General features: G+C 41.1%; 1 protein-coding gene and 1 long non-coding RNA gene across 3 annotated transcripts; one reads left to right on the top strand and one right to left on the bottom strand.

The window, feature by feature from the left end:
* Nucleotides 1–2,227: 2,227 nt before the first annotated feature.
* On the bottom strand, nucleotides 2,228–20,058 carry CRKL (CRK like proto-oncogene, adaptor protein). Its single transcript, XM_048322477.1, has 3 exons — nucleotides 19,243–20,058; nucleotides 15,617–16,079; nucleotides 2,228–6,999 (listed from the first exon to the last, which is right to left on the bottom strand). Exons 1-3 carry the CDS (start codon nucleotides 19,554–19,556, stop codon nucleotides 6,865–6,867), a joined length of 912 nt encoding a protein of 303 aa, XP_048178434.1. The 5' UTR covers nucleotides 19,557–20,058; the 3' UTR covers nucleotides 2,228–6,864.
* Nucleotides 20,059–20,142: 84 nt separating this feature from the next.
* Nucleotides 20,143–21,159, top strand: LOC125335143. Of its 2 annotated transcripts, none has more exons than XR_007207353.1 (2): nucleotides 20,143–20,266; nucleotides 20,628–21,159. It is a non-coding gene; the product is annotated as an uncharacterized LOC125335143 (long non-coding RNA). The 2 variants fall into 2 exon arrangements; XR_007207354.1 differs by having other exon boundaries at nucleotides 20,143–20,395.
* Nucleotides 21,160–24,883: the final 3,724 nt, after the last annotated feature.

Below are 24,883 nucleotides of genomic sequence, written 5' to 3'. Positions count from 1 at the left end.
GCTGATGCTCAGCAGGAATCCAGCCCAGAGCTGTGTATTCATCGTCACTGCAGACTCAGAGCCAGAGCACCACCTGTGATACCTGGAAAGAGAAAAGCTCTTTCTCTTCAAGGTCAGTGGATTAATTGTATCCTTGGTCACAAGAAGAGGGGAAAAAAAGAGATGGTCTAACATAACAGAAATGGATTCAGCAGGTAGAAGTCCCCATGAGAGCCCCTGAACCACATAATCCAGATCAAAGTAGTAAAGTAACAGATTACATTAAAAACTGGAAATTGAGTCTAGCAATACAGGGGGTCATTACTTCCCAGTAATGAAAAATGGGCAAGTTTGATTTTTGTATTTTTTATGACAAGGATAGCAACAGTGCAGTCTACGGCCTGGCTGGGTTTGTCACTTCTGTCAGGAGCATCCCTGGGGGTCTCCAGCTTGGCTGCTGAGTGGAGGTGGGCTTAACAGGAGTCCAGTGCCAAGAGTTTCAAACCAACTCCTGTTGTTCACTTATGTCAGTCCCTTCTGTCTGTTCAAAACAGCATGCTCTCCTTGGACTTGCCACTCCCCTCAGAATGGGAATCCCCGTTGGATTTTGGGTGCAGGGGCAGCTGGGGGAAGGCAAAACAGCATGTCCAGCACTGGCCTTCTACCCTTGCTGCCCCTCTGACAGCCCAGCAAGAGCTGCTCCTGCCCGAGGGTCTGGAGAGGATTCACTGGATAGCACAGACTGGGAATCAGTGCAGTGGAGCAGGATTAACAGTCCCTTGGGATCCACACTTTCACTTGAGCTTTAGTGATAAATTTCTAGACCAAATGCAAGTGATGGATTTCTCAGCGCTGACTTTCAGCTGCCCTTGTTGGACCAGCCAGGATGTATAAAGCAGGAGCCAGGTCCCTGCGGATACCCCAGATTTAGCTCTGATCCCAATTGTTTGGTGTGCCAGCGGCAGGTTAGAGTAGTAACTCGTTCAGGGAGGGTTCTGGTTACAAAATGCCTGGAATGAAGCAAGCAGGTGCTGGGAAGGTTAACTGAGGGGAACACTGCGCTAATTTCCCATCACCTCTTGCTCCCCCACCTGCCTCGGATGCAGTGGGATGGATCTTCTGCAGGTGAGGCTGCACCAATGAGCTGCCAGCCCCCGGTGAGCACCGTCACACCACGGAGCAGGGCTGGCTCAGCTTTTAGCTCCAAAGGTTGTGCTAGTCTGAAGCAGGAGCCCCTGGGAAGCAGATGGGCTTGGTCATGGTGGTGGGCGCTGGGTTCCCAGGCTGCTCCTGGGAAGGGTGGGCAGCTGGAGCAGTGCATGGATAGCCCGACTCAGGGTGGGCACACAATGCTCTGCGTTAATGAGTCACAATAATCGGTGCCGCTGTGGCTCTTGGCAAGCTCTTAGGGCTTGCATTTCAGAGCAGGAGGCTCACTCTGGGACAGCTGTGATGGTTTCTGTCCCTGTTGCCAGCCTGTCCCGCCTGGACACGCGGCCCTGCTGCAGCAGGGCTCAGCTGTTCGCACAGCGACTGCTAGTTTGCAGCTCGGGGGATGGAGGGTTCCTGAAACTGGAACTGCTTTACCTTTCTCTGCTGAACTGTGACTGGTGGTTCAACAGCTGCTACAGGAGCAGCTGACCTGTCCTCTAAAAAAAAGGCAGAGGGGACAATATGGGGGACAGAAATCAGTACAGTTGCTCCAAGGTGAGCCAACCCTGCTGGTGAGTGTGGGCCTCAGGAGCTTTCATCTGAGCACAGTCCACACTATGGAAAATCATGAAAAACGGAACTGTGTTCTGCTGTGGCTGCACTTTATTTGACGTATTTAGGTGTATTTCCTACTGGTGTAAGCTCCAACAGACACACCTCTGGGTATGTCTAAAAGGGTGTTTGTCATCACACTTGTTTAGAAATAAAACCTTTTAAGTAAATCAGTGACAAACTGATGAACCCAGCTCATCTCAGCTTGCACTGAAAAATGGAGGCTTGTGCTGCCTGTTGCTGGACTGAAGTAACTGAACTACTTCAGATTTGCACTGATGAAAGTCTGAATGCAGGTAAGGCAAACCCACCTTGAGTTATTGCTTGCTTCTTGCTACTACCTTTGACGTTTTGCCTTTTAGCCTGAAACAAGCCCGCTCTATGTATCTGACCTATTCTTGCTTGTGTCTTTAAAACACAACTGGTTTTCTCCAAAACGTAACTTGCCAAATGTGACTATTTGATGATAAGACACTATGCAGAGTTGGCTATGAATGTTTATTAACATCACATGGAAATCTGTACTCCAGAGAAGACAAACACGAGGCTGTCACCATACCTACAGAGTCCAGAGAACCAACACAAGCTTTGTAGGCTTCTCCTTTGCAGCAGTTGAGTGGCTGATGTTCGTAAGTTTTCCTCCCATACAGGATCATCTCAAGTATCAACACCTTGTTAATGATTTAACTGAAAAAAACCCTTAAGTTTAGTTAAGTTACTATTGACCTGGATTGACTAAAAAAGCAGATGACCAGGATGCGGGTTCTGACTTCCAAACAGATGTTTCTGACGTTTTACACCAGCACCTCGTGGCAGGGGCCAGAGCCCCAGTCACTGCTCTCCAGTGCCTGCACAGGTTACATCTCAGTTACTCAACCAATAATAAGCAAAATTCAAACTGTTGCATACACCAGTCATTCTTACAAGCACAGTCAAGGGCATCACAGTAAACAAAGGTCATGGTTTCCAGAGACCCTTACAAGCCTTGGCCAAAGAGCACAATAAATACAGTGGTGGAAGAGCACAGATGTGTCAGGTGTCAGGGTAGAGGAGACAGTGGTAATCTGTATAACCACAGATGCATCTTTTTCATGTGAGCCTCCAGAGCCCAGCAGTATTGTCTGAGAAGAGGCATGAGGATGGAACAGGAGAGTATCATTCAGCCTGGCAACAGCATTTTCTCCTGCTTAATTCTTCCTTTGATTCTGGAAAACTTCAGTTGGCACACTCTGTTCACCCACAAAACAGGTCATTGTAATAGAGTGAGGGCTTAAACACTCTGCTGTTATCGTCAAGGTTTTAAGACTGAACACAACAAATAACACTGTAAGTTGAGGCAAGTTTTATTTAGACTGTACAAACAGGGCGTTGGGGAAAAAACACAGTGGCTTGATGTTGGGACCAGTTCTATGAATTAATTGGAGTAAGAAATTAAAAAGGCACTAATCTTAAGAAAAGACACTCCATATATTCTAAGAATATAATTCATTTAATACTGTTAATCTTATAGCACAAAAAATAAAACGAGCTATGATCCCCAAAATAAATTTTAAAAGCTTACACTTAATATTATTGCCTGAAGATCATGGTCTTTAAATTACATAATGGTGTTTAAAAGTTTACACAGTGAAGACTGTCTCAAATACAAGGCCACCTTTGCCACTGCAGTAATTGTATCCTTGTCCCAAAATACACTTTAACACAAATAAACAGAAAATGACAACTATACAGGAACACTTTCACTGGTCCCAAAAGGCAGTCTTTTAGGCAAATCTCACTTTCAAATATGGGTATTGAGGAAAATGCTTGAAAACTGGACTAGAAAACAAAGGCAGCCCACTCATTCCCAGGATGTTAATACAATATAAAAAATTACTTTACAGGCACATGAAATGGCACAAAGAATGCTGTTTTTCCCTTTACAAAAATAATGCTCAGGCTCTTCAGAGCCTCAACCCAAACAGGATATTCCCTTTTGTTTATTCTTTCCCAATTTGTAAACAATCATGAATTAAATTAGCGCTTATCCAGTGATGGACACTGATTAAAACAGTTTTCATTTAAACTTTCAGACTGGTCAGAGGCTTCAATGTCTATATACACATGTACACAGCAGGAGGAAGCCAAGCCTTTCGTGATAGTTGACTACAGTGGCACCAGGTCATTACACCAGCTCCTAGTTCCAAAGCAAGGACAACTTTAATGGTGCATAGATTGAAGCCATCACTTGTAGGCTCTCATGCTTCATATTAAGGTTACCTTACACGCCCAAGAACATTTACACAGATAGATTATCACTCATTTAAGAGGTTTCATAAAACGACAGCACATGTGTAAGCAAGCGACAAGCGATTGAGAACCCAGAGTCCTTCAAAGAGAAACACACACTGATCCAATTGCAGTCTTTATAGGAAAATACTTGTCTCTTAGTAAAATAGCTAAGACACATTTTGAAGCAATGTTACAATCAGCTTAGGCTGGTCAGTATGCTACATTGAAACCACATTTTACATACCTGAACCACACCGCTGCTACTTGGAGAAACACTGTTCATTCATGGCCTAAAAACAGGTTCACAGAACTTCAAGAATTCTTGTCTTTGCATCAGATACCACTACACACAAATTTTGCATAGTTTTGAAGGTAAAACACTGTTTTTCTGCAGTATTGGAACATAATTAAACCTAAAACAATGGTTGTGTTCAAAGCGTACACCTTATTCAATGAGGGGATGAGTCAAGTTGTTTATTTCAGTGAAAAAAAATCAGGTTAAAAGTTACGTTCAAGATCTCAAATCTCACAGTATTTATTAACCACACAAAGGAAGAATTCTACAATCAGTCTTCTGAAGAGCTGCTTGTAACTAGGTCAGGCCTGAAATAAGATTTCTCTGCAGCTGAGTTTAGTGCAGTTTGTATTCAGAAGATGACTTTCAGTAGTACAATCTGTGTAGTAAACGTGCAGGTATTGTTGGGGCACAGGAAAAGCATGACCTTCTTTAATTAAGAGAACTGCATAGCTTTTCTTTGCAAGACAAAATGTCAATGCCTATTGTCAAGAATTACAGCACCAAACACTTCAGTCAATGCTACTCTAACTTCACAGTTAATTTGGTAGTAAAATGCTCTACAAGAACTTCTAGACTGTCAGCCACTTGATCAATACTACAGAAAACGTTAATAGATGAATGGAGAGACTTCTTTAAAACCTGGCATTTTGAGTGTCTGCTTGCAAATGCCATTTCTGCAGTTCTTCAGTGCCTTCCAACTAAGGATCTCATGGCACTTCCACATGAACTACTAACAATGTACTTTATTAGGATCAAGCAACACAAATCAACAAGAAAACATGCTGGAATTTAAGACAATGTTTATATCATTAGACATTTATAACATCTGATGACATTCTGCAAGTGTTTGAAGTTTCTCATTTTGCTACAACCAACAGCCTTCAAAAGCTGGAAAATAGGAGCTGCTGTTTTCCTGCCAGCTTCCCCATCGGACATCTGCCTTAACCAGGCTGTCTGAAAAGGGAGGTTTTGTAGTTGCATCTTTGCAGACATGTATTCTGTTAATTCAGTGTTCCATCATTTTGAAAAGAGCATTCCAGTTCACCTACAACACATATTTGAAGAAGGTGGCACAGGATTCCACTGTACCTACGCTTTCATATCCTGCACCCAGGCCCAGGCTGAGCACCCGCATGGCATGAACTGCACTCACCCAGGCGCAGCCATGAGTTCCCTGCTGGAGTACGATTACAGCAGGGGAGCTTAGGTACAGAAACAGGGAAGAAGCTATACTAATAACAGACACCTTTGTGGCCTCCTTCAGCCCGAGCATTAACTTATCACATGGGGGAACCCAGGCAGCTGACTCCAATTAACCATTTTCTAGAGGATGCTGGGAGGGGGAGGGACCTGGGTCCTATCTAAACCAGAGCCAATGCCTTAGGAAGAGTAAAAAAAAAAAGATGCCAGCATGCAGAGGACTTGGGATATAAGCAAGGAAAAAGAAAGAAAGGGAAAAAAGAAGAATGAAAGCAGCTCTGGAAGAGAAGCACAGCAACACAGACATCCTGGTAAAAAAAGGTGTACTGTGTTTGAAAAGGAGCTTTTGATGAGCTGGGGCTGGCATGCTAGGAAACTCTGGAGAGAGCAGGGAGCCTGCAGAGAAATGGATATAAAAGGTCTTTAAATGTTTAAATAAGAGGATTTTATCGGTATTTACCAAGTTCCTCTGTCCCACTCCTACCTCTCCTCACCATGGCAATCTGATCTGTCTACTAAGTAACAGCTTGATGACAAGCACTTCCGTACTAGTAAAACTACACTTTCAACACTGCAGAAGAGCTGTAGGTAGACCAGGCCATAAGTGTTTCCCCTTAAAGCTCACTTTCTACAGTTAGTGCTTGCAAAAATCAACAGAAATGCATTAAATATGTCAAAACCAAGTTACAAGTATCAATGCCTCCTAGGTTTCCTTATAAATAAATGCCTCAGCTTAAATGCAGTTCAATCAATGGTTATTTGCATTTAACACACACTGTTTCAGGAAGGTCAACAACAAGCTTAAAAGTTAACAGAAAAGAGCAGTGTCTAATACAACTGCTTAGAATACATAAGCTCCAATTATTGTCCTTTAAAGAAACCATCATTTTAAATGTACTACCTTAGGACAGGTCATTTTAAAACTAAATCTTCTTCAGTTCTAAAATTGCATTTTTGTTGTTGCTTTTTGTTGGACAGTAATGCACAAGTTGCATGTTTGATCTAAGATTAGGGCTCTTCCTACTAAACAAACCAGAAAAAGTCCACGGAAGTCTCAACAGGAAAGGTTTTTTTCCCATACCTCTCTGCTATATTCCGGTTCAGTCTTCTCCAGCTTAAGGCCCAACAGTTTTAAAAGTGAAACTAAATTCTGGATGACACGACTATGGTCTGAAGGTCAGGCAGTGACTTCAGTTGTATGTATTCCAAATGTATATTAAAAGAACTGTCAAACTGCAGCAAGCTGGAAAATGGGCAATGCTAGCAATGTGCCATTAAGTCATCATCCCACCTCAAACAACGCTAATGATAGCCAGGAAAATGAAGCAGCAGTGTAAATTGGGCAGAGGGAGTCATTCGTTCTCATCTGGGTTTTGAGGGTCAAATATTTTGACATGCGTGAAAGGGAAGAGCCCTTTTCGACCGTTGACTTCTCCTTCCCACTGACCGTTTATATTCATCCTCGTAACCTTCACAATATCTCCAACCTGCATAATTAGAAACAAGAAAAATCCTTATCACATATGGGAATCTCACTTCTGATACAAATACAAATCAAATGAAGAACAACACATACGAGCCTATCATAGGGAAAGAAATCTTGCCCTCTTCTTGGCAGAAAGTTCAACTGAAAAACTACTTTTACTGAATACCAACACTTTGTTGCTAAACATAATAATGTCTGCGCTCTTTCTTAGACTCTTAATTACACATATATTTATAAAGATTACTGAACTACACCTCTTTTTCTAGGTAAGCTTACAGCTTCATGCAACAGTATCTTTAGCCTAGATGTAAATTCACATCAGTAAAGCTACCATCAGCAATGAGTCACAACATTCATTCAAAAGAGCACAGTACTGGTACTGGTTTTAGCAGCAGCTGACTTAAAAGAAATGTAGTTTTTCAAAGAGAGATTCCTAAGGCAAACAAACCATTACTTGAAGATCTAATTCTGATGATCACAGTCTAAGAAGAACCTTCTGTAATTTCTAGAACAACGGTACACTTCCAAAGTGGGGAAAAGCAATCTCAAACTTTTTTTTTTTTTCAGTAGTAGATGTAGATTCTGGCTTTATTTGTGGTTTTCACATCTACTTCCTGTCAAACCATTTGAAACAGGAATGATGACATGTCAGGCCTTTCCTACCATAACTGTGTCTCTCCCTGTCTGGCAGTGAAAAACGAGAAAAGTCTAAACTATGATCAAGCAAGAAACAACAGCCCAAATGATGATAAATTATACTCTTATTGTTCAACACCTGTATTTAATCTGGATTAGGACAATTCACAAAGCAAAATATCCAAACTGACAAGAAACATTTAAGACAAGCTAAATACTCATTATCCCTGAAGTGCTTATGGAGAGCTGAACACACGGTCTGTTACAGCAGCTCTCTAACTTCCCCCCTCCCTTCCTGTTTACTTATTTGACTCTGTGTGTTAACTACAGTAAATATTTAAAAAGTGACATTAGCAGCTAAGAACTAATTTCACAAAAAGTAGAACCAGCCTATGACCAATGACCAACAGTTCGTAAGTTTCTTTCCCAAACTAGGTCCAAGCTCTTTGCAGTTGTCTCAGTTACCAAACAACTACTGTGAAATTCAAAGGAAACTAGCTTAAATCTTAAAGAAAAAATAGACATTGATACAGTATGTAAAGCAATTTGTCTACATTATCTAAATAGTATTAAAATTCAGACCAGATGCAGATAGGCCCTTGGCCAACATCCTTAAACTTCTCAGGTGAGACCTGTGTATTTTATGTTAAAGAAAAAACTCTGAGTTTACAAAATGATGTGCATGTCACTAGATGATCTGAAGCCCATTTAAACCAGTCACCAGTACTGTAATAGATACTTTTAAAGATCAGTCAGAAGCAAGAACCCTTAGGTGAAATTTAAGATACTATAATAAGGTCCTTGGCAGTCAGTCACTCAATGTTATGTCTCTTAAAATAAAATTTGTTGAACTTTGAAACTATTCTTAGAGGTTTAAGCCTTATGTTGCGTATCAGAATAGAATTAAACATTTAAGCAAAGTGTGTTGCTCTGCCTTCTCTACTTTTTCTCCACTACTTTGGTTGTCTGTGTCCTGTCTGCCCCCCATATTTGAGACTGTCACACTTGAACAATTGTAATCTTGTGCTTTTGAGAGAGGAGAAAACCCTCTGAACTCCCATAAGTTCTTAGGATATAACTGAGACCATATTACTTTTTTCTTTTTTTTCTTTTTTTTTTAATGCTGTTCCTAAACTCAAACACAAAGCCAGCACACAGAATTAAGCAGTTAAACACTGCCATGATACACTGCATGTACACTGAATTCACCCGACTGCTCTTCATCTCTCCAGGGCCTGCTGCAGCATGCTTTAATTGTGTATTTGCTAAAAAGCACAATTTGTCAGACTTCTCACTCAAGAAAGCTTTAAATAGTAACAAGATGACCTAAAATAGGAACCTAGCAAATGTCTCCTTAGGAAAAGGCTGATAACATCTATAAATACTCAGCGTTACATTGCTATATTTAAATAACCCTTGAAGGCAGATCTAAGTTCCAAGTTCTAGACCCAAAGTGAAGAAGGTGCAGCCAACATCACAACAGTTTAAAGCTAATAAGGAGTTGCATTTCTACGACACCATACACCAAACCCATTCTCAAACCCTTTAATCTTAAAAATAATCTTTTTAATCAAAAACATAGACCTGCATTTTCTGAGAGTCTCACAATGTAATTCTGTTCATATGCTGTAGAGATCAATCCGTTATCATTTTGAAGCTCTGGAACAGATGTTCTTTAACTTGGCTCTGAAAGATTTCACAATGTGAATAGGTTTGGAAGTCTTGCTTCAGCTGAGTGAAAAAAATATTTACAATATGTCTCTTATTGCATTGCAACAAACTGCCCTGTAGATTAATGATGTAAAATGCCTTTTATGCTGCTGGGTGAGCAAAGCTGCTGCACACCAGCATCTGCCACTAAAGAGAGCTGGCTGGCAAAAGCTACTCCACACATACTCCCTTATGCCGAGAACCACTGGAATAGTAAATTACTTTGCAATAACTTTCTACTATTTTTGAGAAGGCTTTTTTGTAAATGAAAACTGCTGAACATCCTCTTGTGCTATATAATTTTAAAAATGTAGTTTCCCTGAGAAGACTAAATGAAACAGCATGTTGAAATAAGATTTTTGGCACAGGAACCTTGATTGCATGATAGAGTAACTCATGGATCTTATCTTAAAGATCTTAATTTCAGAAATGTCTAGAAAAATCTGGTCAACTAGTCCCTCTATGTATTTTTCCCCCAAGTAGTAAGTAAAAGCATTATTTAGTAAATGCCTTTTAAAGCATCTGTAACATGGTCAGCTGAGGTGCAATCTCCCACTAAAATTATTTAACACACTCTTTTTCAGAGAATGTTTTAAGCCAGTCAGAAGGATTGTCTTATGATTAAGCACAGGACAGAGTCAGGAGACCTGGTTCTATTCTCATCTCTGCCACAGACTTCCTGTATGACTCTGGACAGCTAATGGCCCTTATCTATAAATCAGGATAGCACTTAGCATCTCTCAGATAAGTTAATTAATTCAGTTGCGAAGCACACCAGCATCACTGGAATGAAGTATCACTACTGAAATGAGTAATACTTCTGAAATGCAGCCATTTGGTTACACCCAAATGATAAAAATAAAAATGTATTTTAGATAGCATCTTTCATTATGTCCTTGTTAGAGCATGAATTCAAAGCCCTGGGGAAACACAAGCTGTGGAACATGCCAGTCAGAAAGGTTACTTCATTCACTCTAGAGTCTTTCATACCTGTCTTCCATTTGAAGCTGATTCATACTCTGCAAAAGGTTTCCTGCAAGCCATTTTAGTCAACCAATTCAATGAGTTTTACAGATATTCCAATAACTGTATGTTAATAGTTCTATGGTTGATAAAGTTCTGTAATATAAGTTTAAGGAGATAAAAATGCATTAAAATTGTAAATCATTTTAGCCCACTGGGTCAGTGCTATGGAAAACATTGCTCTCTGGAATCTACAGGGTGTTGAATCTCAGTCATTATCCTAATTAGCGTCACAGCTCACCTTCTTTGGTAACACTAACATTAATACCAAAACAATTGTTCAGACCAGCTGCCTGTCTGGAGAAGAACAGACAAGGTCCAACACTGAGAAAATACCTGATATCCCATTGTCCCCAAGGTGAAGAGCTACACAGAAGAGGCAGAGTTCAGCCACTCTGCAAACAGGACAAAAGGACGCTGAAGGAGCTGGTGCTTTATGTATTGGAAGATCCAAGAAACCACCAGGCTGAAAGCATAGCTTAATTACCCTTCATTTCTGATGTTCTGGGCCAGAACACCGTTGATGCACAAACCAGAGAATCAAACAGTTCAGAGGAAAAGCTTCATCCATTCTTGAGACATGAAAGGAGGTCGAAGGGCAACATAGACATGTGGAAGTCCTAGATCAAATTAATCTGGCCTTGCCTAGGAACACATTAAAACAAAGGAACTTTGCAGTTCACCAAGAGCCAGGAAAATTGTCAGAGTAGGGGTTACAGCATCAAAAAAAGTGCTGCTTTTCCTTACACGGTGGAAGCCTGTCTCCTTCAGATTAAGCCAGTGTCATGATTGTACAGAATTTGGAGAGTTCACTTTCAATTCACAGTTAGAGCAACTAAAGCTCCCTGATCAACAATTCACACTACACAACTATAGGATCAATACATTGCTTAAAATCCAGACTTTGTGGGTTAGATGCATTTTAATGTTTAAGACAGCAAGGCTAAGTTTCCTTGGCTTAAGAAAAACACAATGCTTGTTGTCTACTGAAAGAAGTAGCCTAATTTCCTAATTAAGAAAGTTCTACTGCTAGCACATTTTGGCCTACTTGTCTCAACTTTCCTTTGAAGAGGGAAAAAGTTAACTGTAACCTAATTGTAACAAGCTCAAGAGAAATACTGTAAGTCAGTTATATAATTATGGTGGATGGATATTTATTTCACCAAAACATTTCAGTGACAGGTTAACTCTGTACTAGCAAACATACATGTGTATGATTGCTACATCACAAAAAGATAAACTACTTAACATTATAATGCTGGCACGAGTCTATAAAAAGCCATCACTAGTACAAAAACTTTTAAAAATATAGTGCAACTCTTGTTTAAAAAGAAAAAATGAATCTTTGATTCCATAACACTGTCAAGTCTGGAGACGAATTCTAGAACCGCTACTGCCTTCAAAATTGCCTATGACACTGATTAGAGCATTGGTAACATATTTAAGAATAATTTTTTAAACACAACAGGTATAAATCTGGTGGCTGCTGCTGGTTTCCCATTTTCTGGTTCCTTATCCTATTTAATTCCATTTTATAAGTGAATATGGAATTTGTTGTTCATGTCCTCGTTAGAGCTTGTCAGTTTGAAACAAGGGTTCATTAGCATACTATTGCTAACAGACTGGCTATAGAATTACTACAAATTTTTAAAGGCTGAGAAACTTTCAGGTAGACTTTGCTGCTCTGTATCACAGTAACAGTGCCACAGAGTCTTTACTCTTATAAAATGCATCACCTTCATAAAGTGCTATCCTGTAAGTCCTTTGAATGCAGGATTGACCTCCTAGATTTCCCACAGTAATTAGCAGGACTGAAGAATAGCAATGCATGACCCTGTGGTGCAGAGTTCTAGTCCCAATAAGCACAGGACACTGTTAACTCTGTCCTTCATACTCCTTCCTCTGCAGCACCAGAAAGGAAGGAAATAGCTTCTTGGCTGAAAGTACACAAGTAAAGAAACAGATCTGGGTTGTGGGCTGTTGAGCTTTTTTCAGTTAGGGGTTGGGTTTGGTGGTTTTAATTTTTATTTTGTAGTTTGATTGTTTAGTGGTTTGGGTTTTTTTAATACAGTATCCATAAAATTCTACACATATTAGTAACTAGGTTAGTTGTAGTGAGAAACTACAGACTTCAATCATTTCATTAAAAACATTAAATCTGAACAGGCAAAGTAACTCAACAGACAAGAGCATAAGTATATTTTAGAAATACATGTAATTTATTGTAGGCTTTACTAATTATTCCCTGGTGCAGGGAGATGCGCAAAATTACATGTACCACTAGCTGTAAGCTTTGAGATAGTATCTATACTTAAAACTACCATTTTAGCCCAAAAGCAGGTTATAATTTAATTTTTTATTTTAGACAGTAAAAGTGGAGTATATAACACAATAGGATTGAGTCAACACTTACACATTAGTAACTTCAATAATACCAATATTGTTACCCAGACAGGTTGTGAACTGCCCATTCCTGGAAGTGTTCAAGGCCATGTTGGATGGGGGTTGGAGCAGCCTGGTCTAGTGGAAGGTGTCCCTGCCCATGGCAGGGGGGTGGAATGAAATGAACTTTAATGTCCCTTCCAACCCAAACCATTCTGTGATTCTATATAATGCTAAATAAACTTAGCCCAGCAAAAATAAATGCCCTATTAACTAGTATCCTACAGAAATAAAATTGTAGTTGCTCTTAAATTGTCACACTTGTAAATTCACAAGTTGAACCCTTGATCTTTATCCAACCAATCAGATCTTGTTTCAGATTTTCTGTAGAATAGTCACTTGGTTTACATTTTTCATGTAAGAAATTAAAAAAAAACATAAAAAACCCTTGCTTACAAAACAAACTTCTCTTTAACAGGCTATAAATTTTTACCTTAAAGAAAAATTCTATCAGCTTCTGTAAACAATAGTGTACAACAGAAACACTGGACTTGCAAGCAGAGAGCTTGTCCCATTTTCAAGCTGAACCAAGAAGAATGACATCGCTCCACTTAAAAGGAAGTTGAGCAGATTACTATGCAATGGCTTTATTTACTCCAGATGGTACTCTCTTCCTTTTAAGTACTGTCTGTGTGCTGACCACACAAGGCCAGAGCCAGCAGATATTTTGCTTTCATATTGTTTTATCAGTTTAAATGAGATTGCACAATCAGCAACCATGGAATTACACTCACAGCTGAACTGCCATTTAGAGTACACCTATACTAAGGTGGAGAACTGTCAAATACTATTTTTATGAAAGAACACCATTAACTTTCTTCCCTAAAACAGTCCCATAACCTTACAAAACAGAAGCTTCAAATGGTTCAGTTTATTTAGCAATGTGTAGAGCCCTCACAAGGCTGGTTTTAAATACTTTATCAAGGTCCTGCAGGTGTTTGGCAAACTAAAGGAAAATCATGAAAAGAAGCTGAATGATTAAGAATAGCCCATGTGACAAAAAAATACTGCTATAATGAGACTGGTAAAGTTCCCTGTGCATGGATAGATATGGAGAAGCTGTAACCACTGATTTCAATGAAAATGTAGAGCAGTTCCCAGAATTCTGCTTCTGAAGCCTCTTGAAAAGCCACAGTGTGGATGAGGTACACTTGCAAAGAAAACAGACTGCATGGGAAGACAAAATATGCCAGTGTTGAGAGACACAAAACCATGAGGCAGTAAATGATTAGAGAATCAAACAAAACTTCAGTAATTTGAAGGTTCAAACCAAGTCAAACCTATTTGTTGGCCAGAGAATTAACCCTACTGGTATCCTAGAGTAGTTATACTGATGGGGTTAACTAGGTCATTTAAAGGGCAAGTCAGAAAAGTCTACTTGTAAGGGCCAGCCTTCCAAGTGGTTCTGCTACCCTGCAGCAATTCAAGTTCCCTGAAGTAATTCCATGACACATTGATAACGTAACAAAATCAATCGCTTGCCTTGCTTTGCTTTCAGAAGCATGAGTAGTTTTGGCAGGAATCTTCTGTACAGTGCAGTTGGCAGTGAATTTACACTTTGTTCTGTGATAATTTTCACACACTGTTCACAAATAACAAGCTGCTAGATTTCACAAGACAAAGAAATTCCAGTGATTCATATTCAACCGTTAAACCCATAAGAATAACCACCTGTAGAAGTCTTACAAATGCAGGAGTAAAACAATTAGGGTGAGCACTATGAATAATTGGAAGTCACGAATATAACCTTCCAAATTGCAGTCAAAAATATCAGCTTTGACTTGCAAAGTAACTGAGCAAAAACAACAGGAAAAGTTCAAAAGTATTTTTAAAACCATTATTATTTTACTTGCTAAAATGTTGTTTTCTATGCTTGTTTGCTTGCATTTGTTCCTGGAAGTATTGCAGCACATTCAAATTTCACTTTTTCCAGGTGAGACATTTTTGAATTACAGGTTAACTAGCCTTCAGTATCATCTAAATGCAAAAGTAACAATCTTAGTCTTCTGGATATAGCTTTGAAAAACTTCTTCCAATCAATCATTTACTCCTGTTAAACTAGAACTATAACATAAATTCTTTACTATTTACAGAATAACGCCCTAAAGTTTTACAAGATATCTCTAATTTAAAAAAAAAAACAAAAAAACCATTGCCAAGCACAGGAACTTCCAGCACTTTTGGAGGTTACACTGTACTCCTTCAGCTAACCTCCTCACCCCCAGTTTAGGTCTTAAGTTTCTCAAATTCCACTTTTGAAAACCAAAGTAAAAGGGACTAGAGTATTTCCAATATATTCTGCTCAGATTTCACCTCTCAGCACAAGATCTTCAAGTGCATCTCACAGCTGCAGATCAGAAACACTAAGTGTATCAGCCAGCAATCTTTACCTTTCTCTGGAGGATGCTACTGTCAGTTCTTAGCCTGGAACGCGGCAGTGATTAATGAAACACCTCTTTCCTTCCCCAAGATTAGGTGGAGAAGCAAAGCCATCCTCTCACTAGCATTTATTACACAGCAGCATGTGTACACTGCTATCCTTGTAACATTTGCACAGTTGAAAAAGCAAGAAGGGAGGGAGAGTACAGGTCCTAAAGTTACTTACTAGGTCACTTTTCTCAAAGGAAGTGGTACAGATGAAGCAATTCCTGTGGATGTTTCTTCAGAATGTAACCTAACTTCTCAGTCCCTCGACATAAATAAGCAGACTCCACATGAAGTCATCCACACTAACTTCACTATAACAATTTTTAGTTTCTTCTTCCACAAGGCAATTGAAAACTCTTGAGACTGGAGGAAAAACTTACCTCTAATGCCAGCGCAGTCTTGTCATAAGCACAGGGTACTCTCTTTTGGATAGCTTTGGCATAGACTGGTCCATTCTGTGTGGATGGCAGAGGATTGATCACTGCTCCAGGTGTACTGGATACTGAGGGAAGGGGAGCTGCGGTTTGAGGCTGAGCATAAGCATGGGCAGGTTCTGGAATACCGTAACTGTTGGAATTCCTGTTTCCATGCTTCCCAAGAGAAGATCTGACTAGCTTTTCTACATAAGGAACAGGAATCATTCCAATCCGACCATCCTTGTTTCTGGCACTCCACCACTGTTCTTCTGGCTTCTCTACAATTACCAGTATCTCGCCCTTTTTAAATGGAAGATCCTCGGCATCGTTACCAGGAAAGTCATAGAGAGTCCGAACACACTCCACATTTTCTTCTGCAGTGGACATGGCAGGGGCAGATCCAGATCCCATTGGTGGACTTGGATACCTGAAGATTTGGTAAAAGTAATAGCTATTGGTTTCTATTTCCAGTAACAAAGCTAAGTACCAGGTTTGCAGTAGGAACATCAATTAGAGAAGAATGACTTACTTGGATTTGTGACAAAAGTATTGGCTTGGTAGCACTGTGAGGCATTTCGTAAGTAACTCACACTCTCAAATAATTACTTAAATACCCGAAGTAGCTTTCCCAGAAATCCAAAATAATCTATCATGGGATGCAGAAAACTGGGAGAAATAATGCAAAATCTTCATCTACCTGTTCTGGGTTGTTGTGAAGATCTTAGACTCAAATTAATTCTATAGCTTAAGTTATGAGAGTAATGATACAAAAAACCAAATTAAGACTATTTGGGTGACTGAAGCAGAAGGGTAATATATAAAAATGTAGCTGTGAATCTCTCCAAGAGCCCACCACCTCCAAAGTCACCCAAATAATTTTATTTTGTTTTTAACTTCAGCATCCACTTCTAAAGAATTCAGTAACTAAATGCTAGACTTGAGGTACCATAGAGGAAAAAGGGAACAAAATTAAGATGGTATGACAGCTTCATAAAGACAGTATGAATTACTTGCATCCACTGATAAGAAGGGACTAAGAAAAAAAAAATGCTAGCCTTCTAGAAATATTCCTTTGCCTATTAACCATATTCTCTTTATTTTAATAATTTTTTATTACTAAGTTCATCACTTGTCAAATACAGTCACTTTGTTGTCTGTGATAGTATGTAAGATTGTGCATCAAATGAGAATGCTTTCACTGCAATCTATTTTCATCATAAATGTTATACATTTTATTCAAAGCAGCTGTCAAAAAACCTTAAAGGATATAGGCCACAGCAGATACTTATTATATAAGCTATGATGGTAAGAATGCCTGTCATTAGTCTACTTCGATTCTCTTTTGCTACTTGCAAAATATGATGGAAGTCAAATCCCTGTGATTTCTGCAAGACATGCCAGAAGCCCTGAACAGAAAGGTATTCCATCTTTCAGACACCTCGCTGCAGCCAAAGCAGGGGCAGAGAGTGAACCCTTCAGGGAGCAATTGCTCTGCATAAGCAAGAACTCAGGAACATCAATGAGGATGGTCAGAGCTCCCTACTAGAAACACAAAACAAACAAAGTTTAAAATGGTCCATTTACAACTGTTTTAAAAGTTTCAGATGTCATCTCCAAGATCTAGAAGTACTTTAGGACTCTATATAGAAACCACCTTTCACACTGTACTTTATGAAATTAAAAGAATGAACAGCTTTCAAAAGCACAAGCATCTGAGAGCAATGTGCCCAGGAAAATGCCAGAGAAACAAGAATTAGCATAACAGTTCTGAAGCACATACCTGGCCACCCCTATTCTAAATCTAGTCCATTAACTAAAAATTAAAAAAAACAAAAATCTGGAAATGCTACCTTTCATCCCTCTTGCAGCAGGAAGTCTCCTTCGCACAGAATTTCACACCATCAACTGCATAATTGATTTTTCTAAGAGTTTTAACAAAAATCATGCTAAGAAAAACCACGTAGTCGATCCCATTTGTAGCTCTATAAAAAAGCCTGTCAATTCACAGCAGGTTACATCCCATCTGTCTCTGTGCTGAGAACAATAAGCAACCAAAACCTTGGAAATAAGGTGGTACTAAAATGTTCACAGAACATTTCACACAGGACTCCCAACAAATACCAAGTGAGCAAGTGCAGTCAGCTCTAAGTTCTCAAGTGTTTTGAGAAAGCCAAGTCAGTCATGGCCATAAATGATTAAGAACAAGTTTTTGCATCCAGAAAGGTTCAAGAGTATCCACGCTGGAGAACAGAGATAAGCATGAAGATTGCTTCAGCGTAAGACTTTTTTTTCTTCCCAACTCTCCACAAGTTTAAGCATGCACATAACACTGGGCAGCTCCATTTAAGCATTCCTGCAATGGTGAAAACTATTTTTTTTTCACCTACCCATCTCTCTAGTCACAATCACTACCCAAAAGGCTGCCAGCAGCTTGAAGAGTTCCTGAAGCTTGAGCTTTCTGTCACATCCTGCCCATCACTTGACAGCTTTTCAGAAAGACTTTTGAACACTTGAGTTTTTCAACTTGACAAGCTATTGTCAACCTCTGACAAGTGACTGACTATCATTAAGTACTGGTCTATGCCAAGGTTCAATTGTGATTATAAACCTCAAAGTTATTCTTTCCTCCTAAGAACTTGCTAATCTGCAAAACATAGTAAGATATTAAAAAAAAAATTCAGATTCACCTCTAAATTCTGTGTTTTAGTATGTCACTACTTTTCTCTTATTTCATTTCGTTCTATCCAGAAAGCCCAAAAGCCTTGAAAAAAGATACTGAGAAAGGCTTTATTAATTAAAAGTAAGGAATATGTTCTATGATTCTTGATAAGCAGTTTACTGATGCATGTTGCAGGTATGTCCCATGCAGGGACCAGGACAAAGAACTAGCTCATAGCCAAGTCACATTGTCCCATCCTCCCAGAACAGCATTTCTCAGTGAAGTGTATGGTATATGCAGATATAGATGAACAGTGCCATAACCAAACTGTAAGAAATAAGTGTTTCACATTTTTTTGGCGGAGAAATGCCACTCTAGAGGTTTGGGAAATGCTGCCCTAGAATGTATTAATGCTGACTTAACAGGGTGAAGCAGTCTAATCACACAAAAGCCAGTTCTATTGTAATCAGTGTGGGTGCAGCGGTAGACAGCAAACTAAGCTCACAGGCTGTACTTCAATCACGAAAACGACTGGTGAACCACTTTCTCAACCATCCTTGGAATGGAGAGACAATACTAGAAGAAAAGGGTAACACAAAAAGGGTGACATGCTTTGTTACGACCACACCCTCTTTCAAGGCAATTATAGCCCATGGTAGAGGTACATGGTACCTTTACACACAAGGTCAGCACAGGGACCGTGGATAATTTGACTGAAAGAGCAACACTTTAATTGTCAGCGAGATCCAGAACGTTAAGAAGGCCCAGTGTTAGAAACGAATGTCTCCTCAGCATTTATTCATAGCATCTACATCTAGTGCCAGGCTCCCGGAGCTACTCGGCTGCACTATGACACCTTTACAGGTCTCACCTCCTCTTGCCACCCGGAGCAAAGGTGGCGGTGGGTGTGGTGGGGGCGGGGGGCACTCACCTGGGCGCGGGCTCGATGAGGGTGGTGGTGTCCAGGTAGTGGATCTTGTAGAACTCCAGCAGGGCGGGCAGGTGCTCGAACTCCTGATCGCCGATCTTAAAGCGGCGGTTGGGCAGGGAGTTGATGATGTAGTGGGAAACGCGGGAGTTCTCAGACACCGAGAGGACGTAGTCCCCCGGGCAGGTGGACGAGTCCCGCACCAGAAACATGCCGTGCCGCTGCCCTTGTAGTCGCGTCTGCGCCTCCGCCCGGGACACCGGGCCCACGTACCAGCTGGAGCGGTCCGACGAATCGAAACGAGCGGCGGAGGACATGGCTCCGGGAGGGGAAGGGGAAGGAAAGGGAGGAAGGAAGGTGAGGAGCCCGAAGGCCCAGGCGGAGGAAGAGACCCGGGGGAGGCCTGGGCAGAGAGGCCTGGGAGGCGGAGCGGGCTGGGGGCGAGGGGGAAGCGGCTCGTGCCCAGTCCAGGAGAAAGGAAACCCAGGGACAGCGGGATAAGGGAGAAGGAAGCTCCGTGCCGCTGGAGGCGAAGGGCCGAGGAGCGGCTGGGGTGGGGCTGGCCAGACGCGGCGCGCAGGGCCCCAGTCTCCCTCAGCGGCGGGGTGTGCAGGGCATCCTTCCCGCCTCTCTCAGGCCTGCGGCGGGCCCGGCCAGGCGGGTGACGAAGAGCAGCGGCGGCTGACACGGACAAGCGGCCCGTGAACGCGGCGAGAGGAGCCGGCTCGGGGCGGGACGGGGGAGGCAGAAGCGCCGGGCGCCGCGTCCTCCCGCGGGTTCCTCCCCTCAAGAGCCGAGCACCAAAATGGCGGCTGTGCCGGGCCGCGCAAACGCTCCGAGACACCGCCTCGCGCACGCGCCATGGCGGCGGCAGCGCGGGGCCGCGCCCGCCTCAGGGGCCGGGCTAGGGGCTTGTGCCCCGCTGTTCCGGTGCTCGGTTCTGGCGTCCAAGGGAGCGGGAAAGCCGCCCCTTCCCCATTCTCCCCGAGTCACTCAAGCCGTCCCCGACGCACCCCCGGTCGGTGCGGTGAGTGGGGGGGGGGGGGGGGTGGCCCCGCGCCTGCCGCATCCCCTCACAGCGCAGGGCTCCTTCGCTGTTGCAGGCGCGCTTTGACGCGGGTCACCTCCCTAAAACTCCCCAGCCCTTGGCCTTAAGGTATCTGAGGGGGTCCCTCCATCTTCTCCACATCCCTCTCTGCACGTCCGCCCTCCTCGGTGCGGCCCAGCCCCAAGCTTTCCCCCCGGTGCCCCGGGGCTGCCTCGGGCCGCTCTCTCACTGCTCCTGGATCTGAGGGGTGCCAGAACCCTGACCCCAGGCGGTTTGCAGACAGACACCACCTCCCCTGAGGTTTTGCTGTTTCTTACTGGTTAATTAATTTTCTTTTAAGGAACAAAACGGCCCGCTGTGATAATCATCTCTGATCTCGAGATAACTTCCTACGTGCTCTAAGGGGCCGTTTCCTGCCTCTTCATAGCCTTGTTCCCAGATAACGGGGTCAAAGCCCTGTCTGGCTCAGGCGGGAGGGAAGATGGTGTCGCAGCCGCTGAAGAGGAAGGAAACCCCGGAAAGGACTCAGCAGGGCTCGGGGGCAGCGCTTGGCACATGGTGCGGATGAGCTGTTTGAATTTGAGAGGGAGGTTGGCGCCGTGAGCCCAGACAGGCACCGGGCTCTGAGTCACGTCCCGGGGGCCAGCAGTAGCATTCGGCCTGTCCAGCTGCAGTGGGCAGGGGCGCGACAAAATAACTGCACTGGTTCCCCGGACGTGCTAGAAACCTCTGCAAATGGTGTGATTTTAGCTCAGTCTTGTGACTTTGTTTAATTTGTGCTTTTGATTTTGGTTTTTATTTTGCTTCAGGGCTGGCAATGTGAAATGAAGCAGCACTTGAAAGGAAAAAAAAAAAAAGCAAGCCGGTTCAAATGGAGAAATAGATTTAAGATGTCTGTCTTGAAGTGCTTAACTGGACTGTTGTACAGTGTTGTTCCAGCTTTGCCGTCTTTGTTTCATGTTCTGCCTTTTCCAAAAGCTCAGTCATTACACAGTCATTTTTTTCCTCTTTGTTCCTCTTCGTACATTGGCAACCATTGCCAACTGAGGTGTCTGGATTGGAACATATGGGCTGTGTCTCTGCAGACATTTAGCAGAGTTCAAATCATCTAAAATGGAAGACTCCTCCAGTGTCATGTTTTAGACAAAACCATCCCGGAAAAGTCTCATCATTAAGACGAAAGGATCTTAAAGCAGCCCCTGAATCCATGTACAGGTATCATTTTACCAGCCGTTGACATACAGCCATCTCCTGGGTGGAAAACAACAGCTGTTAGTCATGTACAGCAACACTGGCAAAACAGTGACCTAGAGATGAGTAATTACATCTGAAAATTCACATCTCTGCAAAAAAAATTTCATCCATTACTAGGAGAGCTTATTTAGTGGCTATACCTTTGATCCATTCCTACTGGTTTAAGTGCTTGTATCTGCTAGGAAGAGTCAGTTTTAAACACCTGTAGACAGGCTACAATAGAATATGAAGGTTATGATGTTTTCTTGTGTCATTTGAACAGATCTGGCTTGTTTTCTGTTTGACTATGGCCAAAATACAGATTAAAAGATGGCACTTGCAATAATATGCTAAATAATGTTTAAAAATAATTACAAAAGCTGTAAGTTAGCAGCAGATTTAGTAACACATAGTATATAAAAAGGAAATAAAAATTCCTGTTCCTTCATTTGATTGAATTACAAATTTTGTTAAAATAAAAATCAAATATACAGAGTGATTTTGCTTCCATTTTGTATGGATAATGATAGAATCTCAAGATAGTTGGAACATGTCAGAAATAAATAGTATTAATTATAAACCAGTTTTTGTGCAGTACTGCACGGGGCTGGACTGCTGCTGGAGAACCAGCACACCCACCTTCCCACCCAGAGAGGATTCTAAGGCATGGAGAGGTTTTCAGTTTGGAAGGAACTGCCAAATTAGATGTTCTGAACTTGTACGTATGCAGGTTAAGTGCATCCTTCAAGTAATTCCCTCCTCAGTTTTAGTAACTGTGGTTAAACTAAACCAGATGTTTTAGGTAAAAGATCCCACATTCTACTTCCATATGAGAAAAAGGTGACTTGTTCAAGATCATTAATGTTTTCTGATAAGACTGGGCTTCAACTTCTAGACTACAGACAGTCATCTCAGGTGTATTACATCCCTACAAATGCATTTGGTTTAGGAAGAATGGGTGAATGTCTGGTACCACTTTACCTTTTCATTACATATCAATACCTTTATGCTCTTTGACTTTACCTGTTGGCAGCTTACACTCTCAGAGCATGGCCAGGTAGTTGTAATGCGGTGGAGGAGGTGGGGAGCTCAAAAGTGCAACAGCTGCCGATGAAATAAAAACTCAGAATATTCCCTTGAGAAGGCCCTGTACCTCTTTCCCTGTGCCCAGCTGCTCCTTTTTCCTTTCACCAGAAGCTTCTGATCCCATCAGTTGGGCTGAATGCCAAATAAATTGTACATGTGGCTGATCCCTACATAAGGAGAAAAATTTCTGTCAAGGGTACAGAATAAGAATCCATATTTTGCTTCAAATCGAGTACTGGGTATGCTTCCAATGCAAAATTAATGACCCTAATTTAAACTGTGAGGAAAATGAGAAAGGATATGTTGGATTTGGAAGTAGACAGCTGGAGAAGAAATACAGTAGTGAAAGCAGTTTTGAAACAAAACTGAAGCAATCACAATCACTTCTGCAAATGTGGAAGCCTGAAATACTTCAGTCTACTAATTACAAATCTGGCAAATATGCCTGTACAGCTTTACCTCTATGCTGGCAGGAAATAGGAAAATAGATCATCAAGAAACCTAATTACTATTCTTCTGGACTTCCTAATGTATCAGCAGTTTAACTGTTGGTATTTTGATCACTCAGTTCTGGAAGAGCTGTTTGATTGTTCTCTCACAGACCAGAAATAACTTAAAGCTTTCTTAGTTCATTGTCCATCTGTCCACAATGTCATGTAATACTGTCTCAGAGGGCTTACTGTAAAAAACAAAAAGCCTTTTACTGTCAGGTACAAGACTGACATATTTAGGACATCAGAGAATTTATAAATAAAAAATACAGAATCAGTTGAAAATCCCCATGAGTACATGTTTTTCATGAGGTAACAGAAAGCTTAAGTGGGCTTGTGTAAGTTCAGTTCCTGAAGCATCGTTCTTGATAGGAAAACCAATTAATAATGATTACAGCTCTGTGTATCAACCTGTAATCTTTCCTGCAATTTGTTTATATAGGTAATTGTAGTAAACAACATGTGCTTTATGTCTGCTGAGTAAGAGAAAATTGACATTTTTAAAGCAAAGCAATTTTATTATTGTTTAGCCTATGTGTCAGTTTGAAAAAAGGACATGCTGGCCTAAAATGAGCTACTGCTAAAAAAATGATTAGGATGGTTTGAGCTAAACTCCATGGTTTTTTACCTGAATGAAATACATGCAAGTAAGATAGTGCATACTGTAATTTTCAACAGTCACCTTATGCTCAGATGTAAAGAAATTTTGGGGCCAAAAGTAACAGAAGTTTTATTTTTATCAAATATTACCCGCCCTTAGGTTTAGTTCATGTAACTTAGGGTTATTTTACCAGTAAGTAAAAAAAGAGAAAAAAAATAGTGTAGTGCTAAGGTAGATGATCATCTCCTTTAAGTAATTTCTTTGAAACCACATTCTGAGCTTTATATTCATTTGCTTTGCACAGCATCCAACTGCAACATTTAGTGAATAATGCAATCACAAAGTTGCATATGCTGATAAATGGAATAATGGATGAGCTCTCTAAAAATCAGTATTCAAACACAGGAGTGACAGGGTAGAAGCTGTAAAAAAATCCCCAAAAGTTTTCTCAAGATGTTTCTTTGGCTTATTGATTACTCATTAATGTCTTCTATTCTCTTCTGTAATCTAAGAAATAGCCTCTCAGGTTGGTTATTTGTAACAGTGAGTAATACCCTCTAGTGGTACACATAGGAAAAGGAGCTAGACAAAGACTTTTTTCATTGTTAAAGAGGCTAAGTAATATTTCATCTAAGTAACATAAATAACCCTATATCGTTGTATAACATAGGGCATCACTGGTCTGTCTAGAGGTGCTAGTTAAAATGGAAAATGCACTGCAGTGAGTTAGAGATCTGTTAGTTAGAAACAGCTGGGTCTTTAATCACTTGTTTGCAGATGAAACAAATTGCCACCTGCAGTCTGGAAGGAGTGGTTCTAGTGATACTCAGGTCAGAGAGGTATGTCCTTATAGCTGAAGGCTGCATTTAATTCCTACACATTAAAAGTAACTCTGTAGGCAAAAAAGGAATATTTATCAGCCTCTAATATTGCAGTGTAATAAAGACTTTATTTTCAGACTCTGTGTGCGGTTCAGAGTTCATTATCAAAAAAATATTTTCTGCAAAAGCTCATAATCAGTGTTTCCTGCAGTTACCAGGTCTTCTGTTTTATTTGTCAGCTGGCAGAGGTTCAGAGATGAAGGTGAAAACTGTCAGTGCTAGAGAGTAAAGTCCAACAAATGCCCCTCTCACCAAGAAATGTTATTGAACTTATTTAAAGAAATGTGCAAATACTTTTGAATCT

Source organism: Corvus hawaiiensis, chromosome 18 (assembly GCF_020740725.1).
Source record: "Corvus hawaiiensis isolate bCorHaw1 chromosome 18, bCorHaw1.pri.cur, whole genome shotgun sequence".
In the NCBI taxonomy this organism is placed as follows: Eukaryota; Metazoa; Chordata; class Aves; order Passeriformes; family Corvidae; genus Corvus; species Corvus hawaiiensis.
The sequence above is the reverse complement of the archived record's forward strand: the minus strand, read 5'-3'. Positions and strand labels throughout refer to the sequence as shown.